This window comes from Plecotus auritus, assembly GCF_963455305.1.
Source record: "Plecotus auritus genome assembly, chromosome: 3".
Lineage (NCBI taxonomy): Eukaryota > Metazoa > Chordata > Mammalia > Chiroptera > Vespertilionidae > Plecotus > Plecotus auritus.
The window spans coordinates 178,032,435-178,047,852 of NC_137772.1; the positions used below are offsets into that span (position 1 = coordinate 178,032,435).

At 40.5% G+C, this 15,418-nt stretch overlaps 1 protein-coding gene and 1 pseudogene across 2 annotated transcripts; both read left to right on the top strand.

Annotated features, from left to right (window-relative positions):
• Positions 1 to 3,218: 3,218 nt before the first annotated feature.
• OR8S1 (olfactory receptor family 8 subfamily S member 1) lies at positions 3,219 to 4,148 on the top strand (the record flags this gene model as incomplete). Its single annotated transcript, XM_080662848.1, has 1 exon — positions 3,219 to 4,148. One exon carries the CDS (start codon positions 3,219 to 3,221, stop codon positions 4,146 to 4,148), a length of 930 nt encoding a protein of 309 aa, XP_080518974.1.
• A 1,640-nt stretch (positions 4,149 to 5,788) lies between these two features.
• Positions 5,789 to 6,249, top strand: LOC308245499 (ubiquitin-ribosomal protein eS31 fusion protein-like; annotated as a pseudogene). The gene has a single exon. The product of its transcript is annotated as a ubiquitin-ribosomal protein eS31 fusion protein-like (transcript).
• The last annotated feature ends 9,169 nt before the right edge of the window (positions 6,250 to 15,418 follow it).

The window sequence follows — 15,418 nt, forward strand, 5'->3', positions numbered from 1 at the left end:
AAGTCTTTATCTGCAGAGGCTTTTGAGAACTGAGCTTTCATATTTCTATTTATGCACAAAAAGTCTCCCATAGAAAAAGCAATGTCAGTTCACATGATTCAATGTTGTGGTACATTTTCTGTCTTGTGAATTTCTCCTGAGCTCAGAATCATGTCCACCAACTCGAAAAACAAGACGCACTCAGTGCCAGGAAAAGACAGAAACCAGGTAATGTTTTCCCTGTTCTCTCACGGTTTTCTCTGTGTTTCCTGTAGGACCCCTTTACCCTCATCCCCACTACTTCTCGTCATTCCGCCTCAGGCACTCTGTTCCCTCTCAGTCCTCTCAACTTATCTTTGGTCTGGAGGTAGGAGAACATTTCTCTCTGACATAGTATTTGTTTCTTTTACCTTAAATGTTTTGGTCTGCTCCTCAAAACCACTTCTTTTTCTCCTTTTGGGAAAATTACACACTTGAATTGAGGGTGAAGACAAGAGAATCAATGATGCTTCAGCACCTCAATTGTCTTCAGCACTATAGTTAAGTTAGTAAGTTAAGAACTCACAACTTTCCAAAGTAATTGTTTTTAGTCTTCAGGTTACACGTGGGACAATTGAGACAACTCTGTTTGCTGTATTCCTTGTTTCTGGTGCTGAAAGCCCACATTATACTAGAAACCTGGAGGTTTGGGGAGGCTGATACCTGAGAGCTGACTGTTATGGTTGGGAGGAGATCAGAATATCAGTGATAGCTTTGGGGCACCTCATGACTCAAAAAATAACCCTCTATAAGCTCTTCAAACATATCCAGAAACAAATCTTTCGTCATAGTTATCCCCCATAATTATGTATTCTGTGGTATGTGGAAGTTCAGAACAGGGCACAAGACACAGCTGGAAACAGTGGGTGAAATTTTTATCCAGTATCCTTTCTACATCTGGTTTCCTGGGAGTCTAGGGTATCTACATCCCTTACTGGTTTCTAATTAGATCTGTTCTCTGTGACTCTTCTCCTCCTGAGTCTCATTCATTCACTTTCTATACACACATTCACTTCTGTGTGTTTTTTAAAGAAAATTCTTTATTGTTGAAAGTTTTACATATGTCTCCTTCCCCCCGCATTGACCTCTCCTGACCTGCTCCCACACCCCCAACACATGACCCCACCCCTGTATTGTCCATTGGTCATGCTCATATGCATGGATCCAAGTCCTTTGGTTGATCTGTCATTTCTTATTTATTTATTTATTTATTTATTTATTTATTTATTTTTAATTTATTGTCTAAAGTTTTACACATGTCTCCCTTTTCCCTGCTTGACAGCCCCCTCCTGCCCCCAGCCATTCCCACCCCCCCACCGCCCCATCACTTTTGTTTTTAAACAACACTTTTGAGCAACTCCTTTGAGGCAGTTACAATTCCTAGGTGCTTTTGCATGTCTCATTCTGAGATGAACTCCTCTTGGGCAGCTTTTCTTTGGAAGTGACCTAGTGAGCTAACTCCACCTAATTGTGACAGTAACTGAAAACATAAAGTGGCAGCATTCTCAGAGCTGTTTCCATTCCACATCTGGACTCACTAGTCTGAATAAACGAAGCATGGAGAACAGTAAAATTGTAGCACCAGGTGAAAGTGATGATTTCATTTGCTCCTGTGGCCCCTCAAATAGCTAATATAGTCCACCTCTACCTGTGAGGGAGTCTGGCCCGACAGGATACAATTTCTAGGTTTGTCCTCTGCAAGAGTTTCATGCTTTGGCCTTTATCTCTAAGAGAGGATGTTTCTCCAAAGTTCAAGGAATTTCTAGTGCAAGTAGTGGGGCTCCATTTGGAGATGAGTATAACAGAGGGGAGCTTTCTTTCTGCTGCCCTCCGAAATGATAACGGGCGGTTCTCTGTCTGTATTTCATGGTTTGATTCCTTGTTTTACCAGCATCTTCTGCCACTGGTGTACTGTTCTCCAGATGAATCCAGTCACTATAGCTAGAACATGAGTGGTGAGTAAAAGAAAAAAAAATAAATGCAATCCCCACATGACTGGAAGTATTTAGGTTTTTACAATTTATCCATGTATTTTCCTCTTTTAGAAATCAAGGAGGAGATTTATTTCAACAGGAATTTTGAAACTCCACCTTAATACCAAATTCTCACAGTGATATTTAAACTTATTTGTCTTCTGGGCTACTGGATTTTCAAAGGTTTTTCTTTAATTCAGTGTTAGTTATTGCTCAACTAGGCGAGAAATACAAGTAATATGGAGTTGATTCCTAAGAGCAGCTTTAGTGCTGTGTGCTGTTTGGATAAACAGTGGAGAAGAAATCATGGCTTTTGAGAAACTGAATGTGCTGGTCTTGCAGTATGAACACAAGAGATAGAGCAGGACATGAAGGTCAAGATGGTGTGTTAATAGTGTTGAAGGGTTATCCTGAGCTGATAGTTGTAATCTGGGTTGTGGGATCACAGTTGGAAAAAAGAGTCAAGCTTTTGAAAGTTAGAGGGTAGTCTATATGTACAAGTGGCATGAAGGCTCTGACAAGAGCTGACTCTGTATAGATCGCACAAACTGGGCATGGAGATTATGACCAGAGTATGTGTTCATATCTGTCAGCAGTTTCTTGTGATAAATTATGTAGTATCTGGGATATCTCTGTGCTGCTTTCTCTCTACTTAACCCCATTTCTCCTCACTGGGCAAATGTCCAGCAACTAACCCCTCTTCACTTTCCATTGATGATCTCAGTGAATAACAAAAGCCATCAGATGAGCAGTGCTTCCTTCCTAACACCAAATCTACTGACTTCATGCGTGTTTTGTGGATGAAGTAAATCCACTCTCACCTAAGGCCATCCATGCTCTGTTTCTGCTCTGAAACCCAGCTGCTCTCAGAGACACCACTTCTGCAATTGTATCTCATTCCTCTGGAATTTCTCTTTCTACTGGATTATTATCAACTGTTTACAAACATCCTTCTGTAGATTTAATAATAAAACAACAACAAGTTAACTCTAAGACATTACAGAAAGAACAATAAATGTGGACAGGGAGTTGATCTAGCATTGGGATTCTGTGGAAAAGATTATTACAGGTTTTAGGAAATCTAGAGACTTGGCATTTCAGAAATACATTTTTGAGTAGGCATGAAACTTTGTGAATGGAGAATAGGGTTAAAATACTGAGATAGCAGACATTAGAAGAGGCTTCACCCAGTTTATTTCTGACATTCCCAAGAACATACTGAAGGCAATGAGGAACCACAGTGTTATCTCTGAGTTCATCCTCCTCGGGCTGTCTGCGGACCCCCAGATCCAGGCTCTGCTCTTTGTGCTGTTCCTGGTTATTTATCTCTTGACCCTGATGGGGAATCTGATGCTACTGCTGGTGATCGGGTTTGATTCCCGTCTTCACATCCCCATGTACTTTTTCCTGAGGCAGTTGTCCTTCCTCGATCTCTGTCACTCCTCTGTCACTGTGCCCAAGCTGTTGGAGAATCTGCTGTCTGAGGAGAAAACTATCTCAGTAGAGGGCTGCCTGGCTCAGGTCTTCTTTCTGTTTGCCTCTGGGGGCACTGAGTCCTGCCTACTCACTGTGATGGCATATGACCGCTATGTTGCCATCAGGTCTCCTCTGCTCTATGGCCAGGTGATGAACAGACAGCTGTGTATGGGGCTGGTGTGGGCCTCATGGGGTTTGGCTTTTCTGGATGCTCTCATCAATATCCTTGTAGCTCTCAATTTAGACTTTTGTGAGGCTCAAAATATCCACCACTTCTGCTGTGAGCTGTCCTCTCTTTACTCCGTGTCCTGCTCTGATGTGACTGCAAGTTTTACAGCCCTGCTCTGCTCTAGCGTCCTGCATTTCTTTGGAAATTTTCTCCTGATATTTTTCTCCTATGTTCGCATTTTGTCCACCATCATGGCCATCAGCTCCACCACAGGCAGAAGCAAGGCCTTCTCTACCTGCTCCTCCCACCTCACTGCAGTGATCTTCTTTTATGGTTCGGGACTTCTCCGTTATCTCATGCCAAATTCTGGATCCACTCGAGAGTTGATCTTCTCCTTGCAGTACAGTGTGATCACCCCCATGCTGAATCCCCTCATCTACAGCCTGAAGAATGAGGAGATGAAGGCTGCTGTGAAAAGGATGTTGAGAAAATATTTCTGGTGCTTCAAATAATAACATCAGAATGATGAGGATTCTGGGTAGAACTGCACTAAGTAGTGCCTGGATAGTCAGGAGAATTCTCTGATGTCAGTATCTGTAATGTGCTCTACAGCTTTTCTTAAAAATACTTAAGCAGAGCCGAAACTGGTTTGGCTCAGTGGATAGAGCGTCGGCCTGCGGACTGAAAGGTCCCGGGTTCGATTCCGGTCAAGGGCATGTACCTTGGTTGCGGGCACATCCCCAGTGGGAGGTGTGCAGGAGGCAGCTGATCGATGTTTCTCTCTCATCGATGTTTCTAGCTCTCTATCCCTCTCCCTTCGTCTCTGTGAAATATCAATAAAATATATTTAAAAAAAAATACTTAAGCAGAAGTGGAGTTAATTTTCTTGGAATGATACCAGTTCAGTCCTCGTCAGAGCAAGGGGGTGGTGGTGGTATAGCAATTATTCCTACAAAAATATTGAATTTATTACACACAGTATGGTAGACAATGTTATTATACTCTATCTATCTTTGCCACTCTTCTAACAGCTAAACTCCATTTGCTCAATATGGTTCCATAGAGACTATTAATCATAGATTCTGTTAATCATGGTGTCCCCTAATTCTCCCTGTCCCTGCTCATTATTCATTCATTCTTCCTGGGACAGTGTCTGGTACATGGTCAATGTCAGACCATTCACTCTGTAGGAATTTTAATGAGGAGAGATGCAGAGAGGCAGAGGTCAGCCATTCTGTTTGCAGTACTCTGACAGTCAATCCCAGTGGCCCACTGATAAGATCACTAGTGTTATCCAAGATTCTGCCTTTTCATGGAAGATTTATAAACATGAATTATAATAAGAACACATGATCAGACTCTGCTGAGCATTTTACAGACATGATCCATTTAAATACCACAAGTGCTTTAGGGAAATGCTTTAGTTATTGTTATTTTTAGAGGAGGGAGGAAACTTCCTCTGAGATGTAAGTGGTGGGGATGGAATTTGGAATCAAATGGACTTACCCCAAGTCTATTTTTTTACCACCTTGCCACACTGACTCTCCCCTTGATGGTATGTGCTTCCCCAGACCCAGTTCATGAATTCCCTTTTTAATGCGTTATTGTTGTTGTCTTAATTTACTTTGCTTAAGTAAGTCAGAATTAGATTCTGTCATTTTCAAGGAAAAGACCTAAAAGACATATATTGGTGCCACCATGGCATTGCAGGTATAGACATCTGAGGACAATGGAGAAATTTGAAATTTTTTGTTGGATCTATGCATGTCCAATGGAGATGACAAATAGCACATTTGTTTATCCTGCTTCAAACCATTTACCTAATTGCCAAAATTCCTGTGAGAGGGCTCCATGACAAGAGAAGATTCCCCAGCTCATGCGCACTGCTCGACAAGTTGCTCTGCCTATCAGCCCAGTGATGCTGTAGAAATGGCAGACCATGAGAGCATCAATAGCAGAGCAAATGCTGCACAAGGCCAGTGGGAATTCCAAAAAGAAACTAATAGAATTTCAGCAGAGGTCCCACAGATCATGCAACACAATTGGAGAATTAGTGAGAAGGAGATTTGGGAGGGATGTGTGGGTGAAAATCATGCAAAAAATTAATTATTGTCCTTTCCAATCTGCCATCTGCAATGGAGTCACCACCAAGATGCAGATTTTCATGAAAACCCTTTAGGGGAAGACCATCACTCTGGAGGTTGAACCCTCGGATACAAGAGAAAATGTAAAGGCCAAGATTCAGAATAAGACAGGAATTCCCTCTGATGAGCAAACCGATCTTGTCTGGCAAGCAACTGGAAGACGGATGTACTTTGTCTGACTACATCATTCAAAAGGAGTCCACTCTTCATCTTGTGTTGAGACTTCGTGATGGTGCTAAGAAAAGGAAGAAGTCTTACTCCAAAGAAGAATGAGCATAAGAGAAAGAAGGTGACGCTGGCTGTCCTGAAATACTACAGAGTACATGAGAATGGCAAAATCAGTTGCCTTTGTTGGAAGTGCCCTTCAGATGAATGTGGTGATGGAGTTTTTATGGCCAGGCACTTGGACATACATTATTGTGGCAAATATTGTCTGACCTATTTCTTCAACAAACCAAAAGATAAGTAATTGTATATGGTTAATAAAAGACATGAACTAAAAAATAAAAAAATTAAAACAAATTAATTATTATTTCTTTTTAAAATTCCCTTTTGGTTTTTGCTTATTTACAACCTGTCAACTGTCATTGTCCCCTTCACTTTGCACTCTCCAGCCACAGAGAATATAAACTCAAAGAGGTCAAGGACATTTTTTGGCATCTGCACTACATTTTTTTAAATTTAATAAAACTTTATTGTTCAGATTATTACAATTGTTCCTCTTTTTCCCCCCCATAGCTCCCCTTTACCCGGTTCCCACCCCACCCTCTGCCCTTACCTCCCCCCACACTGTCCTCATCCATAGGTGTACGCTTTTTGTCCAGTCTCTTCCCGCACCTACCACACCCCTTTCCTCTGAGAATTGTCACTCCACTCCCTTTCTATGCCCCTGATTCTATTATATTCACCAGTTTATTCTGTTCATCAGATTTTCTATTCACTTGATTTTTATTTTTTTATTTTTTTTAAATAAATCTTTATTCAGATTATTACAATTATTTCTCCTTTTTCCCCCCATAGCTCCCCTCCACCCATTTCCCACCCCACCTTCTGCCCTTACCTCCCCCCCACTGTCCTCATCCATAGGTGTATGATTTTTGTCCATTCTCTTCATGAACCCCCCTTACCCCTTTCCCCATGAGAATTATCAGTCCACTCCCTTTCTATGCCCCTGATTCTATTATATTCACCAGATTATTCTGTTCCTCAGGTTTTTAATTCACTTGATTTTTAGGTTCGCTTGTTGATAGATATGTATTTGTTGTTCATAATTTTTCTCTTTACTTTTTTCTTCTTCCTCTTCTTTAAGAATACCTTTCAGCATTTCATATAATACTGGTTTGGTGGTGATGAACTCCTTCAGCTTTTTCTTATCTGTGAAGCTCTTTATCTGCCCTTCAATTCTGAATGATAGCTTTGCTGGGTAGAGTAATCTTGGTTGTAGGTTCTTGCTATTCATCACATTGAAAATTTCTTGCCACTCCCGTCTGGCCTGCATAGTTTCTGTTGAGAAGTCAGCTGACAGTCGTATGGGTGCTCCCTTGTAGGTAATTAACTGTTTTTCTCTTGCTGCTTTTAATATTCTCTCTTTGTCTTTTGCCCTTGGCATTTTAATTATGATGTGTCTTGGTGTGGTCCTCTTTGGATTCCTTTTGTTTGGGGTTCTGTGGGCTTCCTGGACTTGTAAGTCTATTTCTTTCACCAGGTGGGGGAAGTTTTCGCTCATTATTTCTTCAAATAGGTTTTCAGTATCTTGCTCTCTCTCTTCTTCTGGCACCCCCATAATTCTGATGTTGGTACGCTAGAAGTTGTCCCAGAGGCTCCTTACACTGTCTTCAAATTTTTAGATTCTTTTTTCTCTTTGCTTTTCAGGTTGAGTGTTTTTTGCTTCTTTGTATTTCAAATCTTTGACTTGATTCTTGCATTCCTCTAGTCTGCTGTTAGGTCTCTATAATATTTTTTATTTTAGTCAGTGTATGTTTAATTTCTAGTTGGTCCTTTTTCATATCCTCGAGGGTCTTGCTAAATTTATTGGCCTTTTCTAGGAAATTCTTGAAAAATCTTATAACCGTGGTTTTGAACTCTATATCCAGTTGTTTGTTTTCCTCCATTTCTTTCATTTGTGATCTGTTTCTTTGTCTCCGCATTTTTGCTGCTTCCCTGAGTTGGTAGGGTGGCTTTGTGTGCTAGGTGTCCTCTAGGGCACAGTGGCTCAGCCTCCCCAGTTACCTGAGGTGGACACTCTTGGTGCACCCCTTTGTGGACTGTGTGCTCAGCCTTGTTTTAGTTAAGTCTTGATTGTTGTTGTTATCACTGGGAGGAATTGACCTCCAGGTCAATTGGCTGTGAGGATCAGCTGTGTCTATGCTGGGAAAACTTCTGTGCTGGAGACACTCTTATGAGACAAGACTTGCAAAATTGCAAAAGCCTCTGTGCTCAGCTTGGATGGGGCGGAATTTCAGGGCGGAGCAGACAGCCTTGGTTTCCTGTCAGCCCTGCCCTATGAGGCCCCTGGGTCTCAGTGTCCCTCGGTAATCACTGCAAGCACCTCTGAGAGAAAGCTGCCCTCGAGTTTCGCCCGCTGCCAGACAGTCCAGTTTCTTCCCGAATGAGTCGGGGTTCCCAGAAACTTGCCCAGAACTGGAGTTCAGCACAGTCGGGAGCTTCTGTCTCCCTCCCGCTTTAGAAAGCCAGCCGCGCACTTAGCCTCCCATGCATTCAGCAGTCAGTCCTCTCTGCGCGCGCATGCCTCTGGACCTCTGCCTTCCGCAGCTCCCGAGTCTCAGTGTGCTTTCTTTTTTCCTGACAGTCCAGATTCCCCCCTAATGAGTCTGGTTTCCCAGCGTCTCACCCAGGACTGGAGTTCAGTGCGGTCGGGAGCTTTCTTCTCCCTCCTGCTTTAGAAAGCCAGCCGCACACTCAGCCACCCATGCATACAGCCACCCGTCCTCTCTGCGTGCGAGTCTCCGTACCTCAGCCTTTTGCAGCTCCTCTGAGTCTCAATGTGCTTTCCTCTTTTCTTCTAGTTGTAGAATTTCCACTCAGCCAGCTTTCCTGTGGTTCTGGATGGTGTCTGTTTTGTCTTTTAGTTGTAGTTTTGATATTGTTGTGCGAGGCAGCAGTTTAGGTATTTACTTATGCTGCCATCTTGGTTTCTCCCTGCACTACATTTTTTAAGAATATTATAATTTTTAAAGTATGCTTGTTGCACAATAAGTAAATTTTGAATGTGTCAATTTTGGGCAAAGAAATGAGAATATATCTAGGATGGAGTCTCACCAGAGGGACCTTACTACCAAAGCAGTTGGAAATAATTATATGAGCAGAATAGTCTACTATATGATGCAAATCTCTTTCTTCCATGTTAGTCTAGTTCTGGGCCATGGACTCACAGTTTGGCCAGGGCTGGGCAAGGTGATAGTTATTCAGAGGTTCAACAAGATTTTCATGCATGAAAGCTGTTCTGCTGTTGCCACTGGTGAAATTTATTTAGATAAAGGTCATATGCAACTTTTGTTAGCTATATTACCAATTACATTCTATTTTTTGTTTCTATTATGAATTAAAAATTCAACTGCAATTATTACTTGTACACTGACCTTGTATCTGTCAAGTTTGAAAACCTATTTTCCTAGTTCTAATGGCTTGTTTATAAATACTATTGGATTTCTAATTATTTTGTCTTAAATAAAAGGAAATTAGATATTCATGTTTTATCTTAGATTACATTTTACATTTTAATGATTTCATCTTAAATAAAGGGAAATAATTTATTTTTCTATGTAATTTGTAGATATTTCATATTTTACAGTTAATTCACTTTTTAGTGATTTCATCTTTAATAAAGGGAAATAATTTATTTTCCTAAGCAATTTTTATATGATTCATATCTTAAAGTTAATTCACTGGCCTGGACCTCTAGTACAGACATCTTTTTTATTGGGATCAGTGAGAAAGTTTCTCATGTTTCAGCATTAAGGATAATGTTTGTTCTGTTTTTGATCAATTTTGAGTTAGTACTTGAGCTCTCTTCTAACCATATTTTGTTGAGAATTGATGTAAAGTTTTATCAAATGTGTTTTTTATTTCTATTGAGTACCAGTACTTTTCCCCTTTTGTTTACTAATATATAGTGTCTGTCACATAATAAGCATGCGATAAATACCTGTTTACTAAAAAATAAATTTATCAAAAATAGTCATGGTTTTTATTATTTGACTTTTCTTTTAAAATGTATTTTTATTAATTTCAGAGAGGAAGGGAAAGGGAAAGAGAGTTAGAAACATCAATGATTCTCAATGGCTGCTTCCTGCACGCTCCCTATTGGGGATTGAAGGCGCAACCTGGGCATGTGCCCTTGACTAGAATCGAACCTGGGACCCTTCAGTCTGCAGGCCGGCACTCTATCCACTCAGCCAAACAGGCTAGGTAATTATTTGACTTTTAATAATAAATCGTATCAGTAGGTGTTCTGGTGTTGAATTTTTGCATTCCTGAAATCACCCTACTTAGAGTAGTAAAAACAGAATTAACTTTCATCAGTATTTAACTTCAGAATTTCCTATTTATGTTCATAAGTGAGATAGTATAATTTTTTTTTCTTGCATTCATCTGGTCTTTTCTTTTTAACAGCCTTAATGACATGTTTCACACATCACAGTGTTCACCTATTCAATCCAATGCCATGGTCTCTAGCACATTCACAGAGTTGTGCAACGATCACCACAACCCAATCCAAAACATTTTCATCACCCCATTCATATGGGTAGTAACACTCCAACCCCTCCCCCTAGGCAATCTCTAATCTATCTTTTGCCCATTTCAGACATCTGATCTTGGCATTAATAGTATGCTTTCTTTCACCTTCTATTTCCTTAAAATATTTTCATTAAAAAGGGATTTTCTTGAAGGCTTTATAAAACTCATCTATAAAGTTTTGGGGACTTCTTGTCTTTTGTTGTTGTAGAGGGGAAAATTTTGATTGCCAATTTAATTCTTTTAATGATTAGTGGTATATTTGGGTTTTTTGTTCATGAATCAATTTTAGTAATTTGTAATTTTTGCCCATTATTCATATAATGTATTAAACTTCATTGATTTTTCCATGTCTATTTCTTTCACCAGGTGAGGGAATTTTTCTGTTATTATTTTTTTAAATAGGTTTTCAGTTTCTTGCTCCATCTTTTATCCTTCTGGCACCCTCATTATGCGAATGTTGGTATGCTTGAAGTTGCCCCAGAGACTCCTTACACTATCTTTATATTTTTACATTCTTTTTCCTTTTTGCTATTCTGATTGGGTGTTTTTTGCTTCTTTATATTCCAAATTCTTGATTTGATTCTCAGCATCCTCTACTCTATTGTTGATTCCTTGTAAATTATTCTTTATTTCATTAGTATATCCTTCATTGCTGATTGGTTCTTTTTTATGTTGTTGATGTTCTCACTAAATTCCTTGAAATACTCAGTAAGTCCTTGTAAAGTTTGTCAAATTAATTTAAAACCAAATGAGTATATGCTCCAGTTTATTCTAATTAATGCCATTTTTCATTTTACAACTGCACCAGGGGGCCAGAATGTTGGGGAACATCTTAGAAATCTGCCTACCATAGCCCTATAATAGGAAAATAATCTTAACCTGATGTGGAAAACAATTTGAGCCCATGTTATTCCAGCCATTATATGCTATAGGCATTTATAATCTCAGAAGAACTTTTAACCCAGCTTCTAACTCTTTTGCCACTTCCTGGGTATTAGATGGTGCCAGGTATGTCTACAATGATTCAACAATCTGGTCTACTTAAAATAGAAATTAAGAGTTAGAGATAATAGAAGGAAACATTATATTTTCTGTAACTTATAAATAAAAGGTATTAATAAACAGCTAAATTAAGAAACTCTACTATGTCAATGAGAAGTCTGCTTAGAGTAAGTTTTTGTGCTATTTGTTAAAATGACAGTTTGGCATTACACCACGTTGAAACTGTCCTAGTGTAACATAATATTTCACAAGTGACCCAGTCTTGATGCCACGGCTAAAACTCTCAGTTGCCCTTCTCTGGCAATATGTCATTCACCCCAGCTACTTCCCTTATCAGGCTCTCACACTCCTGGGTTAAATATGCACATACCCAACTGCCAGAGGCCCCAGATATCTGCGCCCAGGGATAGCCTCTTCTTAGGCCTGCGGAATTATTTGCAACACCCAATTCCCAGGAAGCCTGTGGAGCCTAGCTAACTCCTTTCTAGCTAACTTCATTCTGTTTGCCACACATAAGCACCTCCTGCAGTTCCAGCTTACTGTTACCCTGTCCTTGGGTGCAACCCCCTTGTGGCCTTGCATGACAGCTTTCTCTGGTTTGCAGCTGTAAGTAACAAAGAGTTCTGCCTTTCATTTATCTGCCTTTGAGTTGTGTCTCACCATCAAAAAAATCTTATAAAACACCTAGCCTTAACCTCATTACAACACCAGTTGTTACTGACAGCTCCCTACATGGGTCCACTATTTGCACTGACTACAAATTATTTCTGCCAAGTAATGCCCATTACCAACATCTTGCCTTTGAATAGTGCTTCACAAGTTTTACACCGTATGTCTACATTTTCACTTAATTTAATTCTCACAACAGCTTTTTGGGAAAAGAAGAATGACATTAATACCAATTTGATAGATGAGGTTAAGGCTCTAATATGTCACCCAGAAGCACAGCCAGAACTGAAAAACCAACTCTTTTATTTTAGTTCTTAGTTTAGTGCTATTTCTAGCACATCTTTATGCCCAGTATTTAATTTAGCAGTCTTTTTTGTTTTGTTAATCCTCACCAGAGGATATTATTTTCCACTGATTTTTAAGAGAGAGTGGAAGGGAGAGAGCAGGAAGAGAGAGAGGAGAGAGATCAATGTCAGAGAGACACATTGATTGGTTGCCTCCTGCACGCACCCCGACCAGGGCCAGGTATCTAACCTGCAACCCAGGTACATGGGAATCAGACCTGAGACCGTCTGGTCCAGGAACCGAGGCTCTAACTTCTGAGCCACACTGAGTCTTTTAAATTAAAAATGTCCTACTTAAAGAGCACACAAGAAACTGTTATGATCTTGTAAGGCCACTTCTTCCCTCCCCCTCAATATCAAGGACAGGAGGATTTAAAGGTAAGCCACAGAACTTGTTAAGCCTTGCCACCACCACAACCCATTGTCAAGCAGGATTTCAGGGGCCCTCAGAGCTCTGGCATTTTTGGAAAGATAGTCCCTCTAGCCTAACTCAGTCCACAATACGATTGAAGAAGATCCACAGAGCTCAGGACACTTCTGTGAAGTCATCATTCTACCACACACACCTCATCTTACTCAAGCCCAACCAACCTTTACACCTCATCTCACCACTGACAAGCTGACTAAGAGAAGTTTCAAGAAGGGGACTATAATTAGAACTGATTACCTACCTCCCTCCGAGAGTACTAATTCCAGCATGCCCTATATCTCTGCTTATAACACGCACCACATGAATCCTTTGCCTCCAGATCATCCCTCACCATGAAGATTCTTGCCCTAGTATAGTCCCTACATTGCCTAATTTGAATCAAACTCTAACCCCCAAGGCAGCCTCTAACTCCTTTCACTGAGAACTCTGGAATTTAGGGTTGGTCATTAACAAAATCCCTTGCTATAGACTGAATGTTTGTGTCTCTCCCCACCCATTATCCAGCTTCAGTTCCTAGGTGTTATCATTTATCGAATTCTTACTATGCATGAAATTATTTATTTACATCATCTTATTTACTTTGAAGACAACCTGACAAAGTAGGTATAATGACATCCATTTTATTGATTAAGAAACACACACACACACACACACACACACACACACACACACACACACACACACATCTGCCCAAGATTATAGAAATAAAAAGTAGAGGTTCTATAATTTTAAATGGCTGAACCACTATTTCCTTAACCTTAAATTAGGGATAAAGATAATTTAACTCATTGAGTTTTGAAGATCACATGTATACAAAAGCACTTTGTACATTGTAAAGTGTTCTACAAATGTTAGTTAAAATTATTAACTACTGACTAGAGAGGCCCTTACCCTTTCTCTCCACAGGAGTCCTAACCTGAAACTTCCCTCAGCCTTCATCTTTCCTTTATAGTCATGGACATAGAGGAAGCAAAAATTTCTACAGCTCTGTGGATAGAAAATTCACCATTTCCAGGGCTGGCCCCTGATATCTCAGGCACAGCTCTCCTCTCTTATCTGAGACCTATAAATTGGACGATTCCAAGGCAACAGGGCATGTGGAGCCACAACATAGAAGTAGACACCCCACCCACTGGCCCCACTACACACTGTGATTTGCATGAAACAGGCATTTATTGTGTTAAGCTACAGAGATCTGGTATTGTTAGCCTACCCTATTGTTAGTAATACACCTCATATTTCTCACCAGTGCTAACATCAATGAAAAGAACCCCTGGACTTAGTTCCAGGACCTGAGATACAAATCTTGGTTCTACCACTCCCCACCCCTCCCATATCCTAGAATCTGCTCTATACCCATTCCCAAGTGCATGTCTAGCACATTCTCCTCCTCCTCATTATGGAGTCCTCCCCACTCTTCTGCCTCAAGACTTCTTCCAGGTCTTCTCTGACCTCTCTCCATACATGTTCACTCCTTTGCTCCCAGTGCGAAGTATATTCCTCCATTTTAGCATCAATTGCATTTTATTGCAAATATTTGTTGACTGAGTCCTTAAATCCACAGACAGTTCCTTTAGGATCTTGGACTCCCAGCATTTAGTTACAGTGCCTGGCACATAGGAAAAAAAAAAAAAAAAATATATATATATATATATATATATATATATATATATATATATATATATATATATATATATATATTAAAGAAATGCTTGTCACCTATGACCTTAAGTGAATCACATATTTTTGAAATCTGTAAGATTTTACAGAGTTGTTGTGATGAGAAATAATGAATGTAATTTGTAGATTATAAAGAAGATTCTAATGGTAATGTGTTTATTATGTTTGTAGGCCTTTCTCATCTTTCCCAGTCAAATTCATCTTAATGCTTTGAAGTAGCTCTGTCTAATAAAAGTTAATGCAAGCCACATATATAAAATTTCAACATTTTAGTAACCACATGAAAAAGTTAAAAGTACATAAAATTCATTTTAATAAGTTTTAATCCAATATGTCCAAAATATTGCCTATTATCTATTTTACATTTTGTTAATGAAGTCCACACAAGAGCTCAGCAGCCACATGCGGCTCGTGGCTCCTGCAAATTGGACAATGCAGCTGCAAGGCCTCTGGTCTTGGTGAAGTCACCCTGGCCATCCCCATTGGGAATGAGTGACTCCTCCTCGGTCGGTGCTCCCTCTAGCCCGCTATTCCCGTTATCCTGACCCCTAGAAGGTAAGCTCCGCGGGGAGTTCCAGTCTGGTGGGTTGTCTGGCATAGAACGAGCGGCAATTAATGAACCGTGCGCGAAGAGGGCCCGGGCCGGGACGGAAAATGGCCAGACGGGGAGCGGCCGGCGGCCACGGCAGCCGGGACCGGGACGCTGGGGCCCGCGTCGTCCCCGGGGTGGCGACCTCCGGCGGCGGGAGCCGACG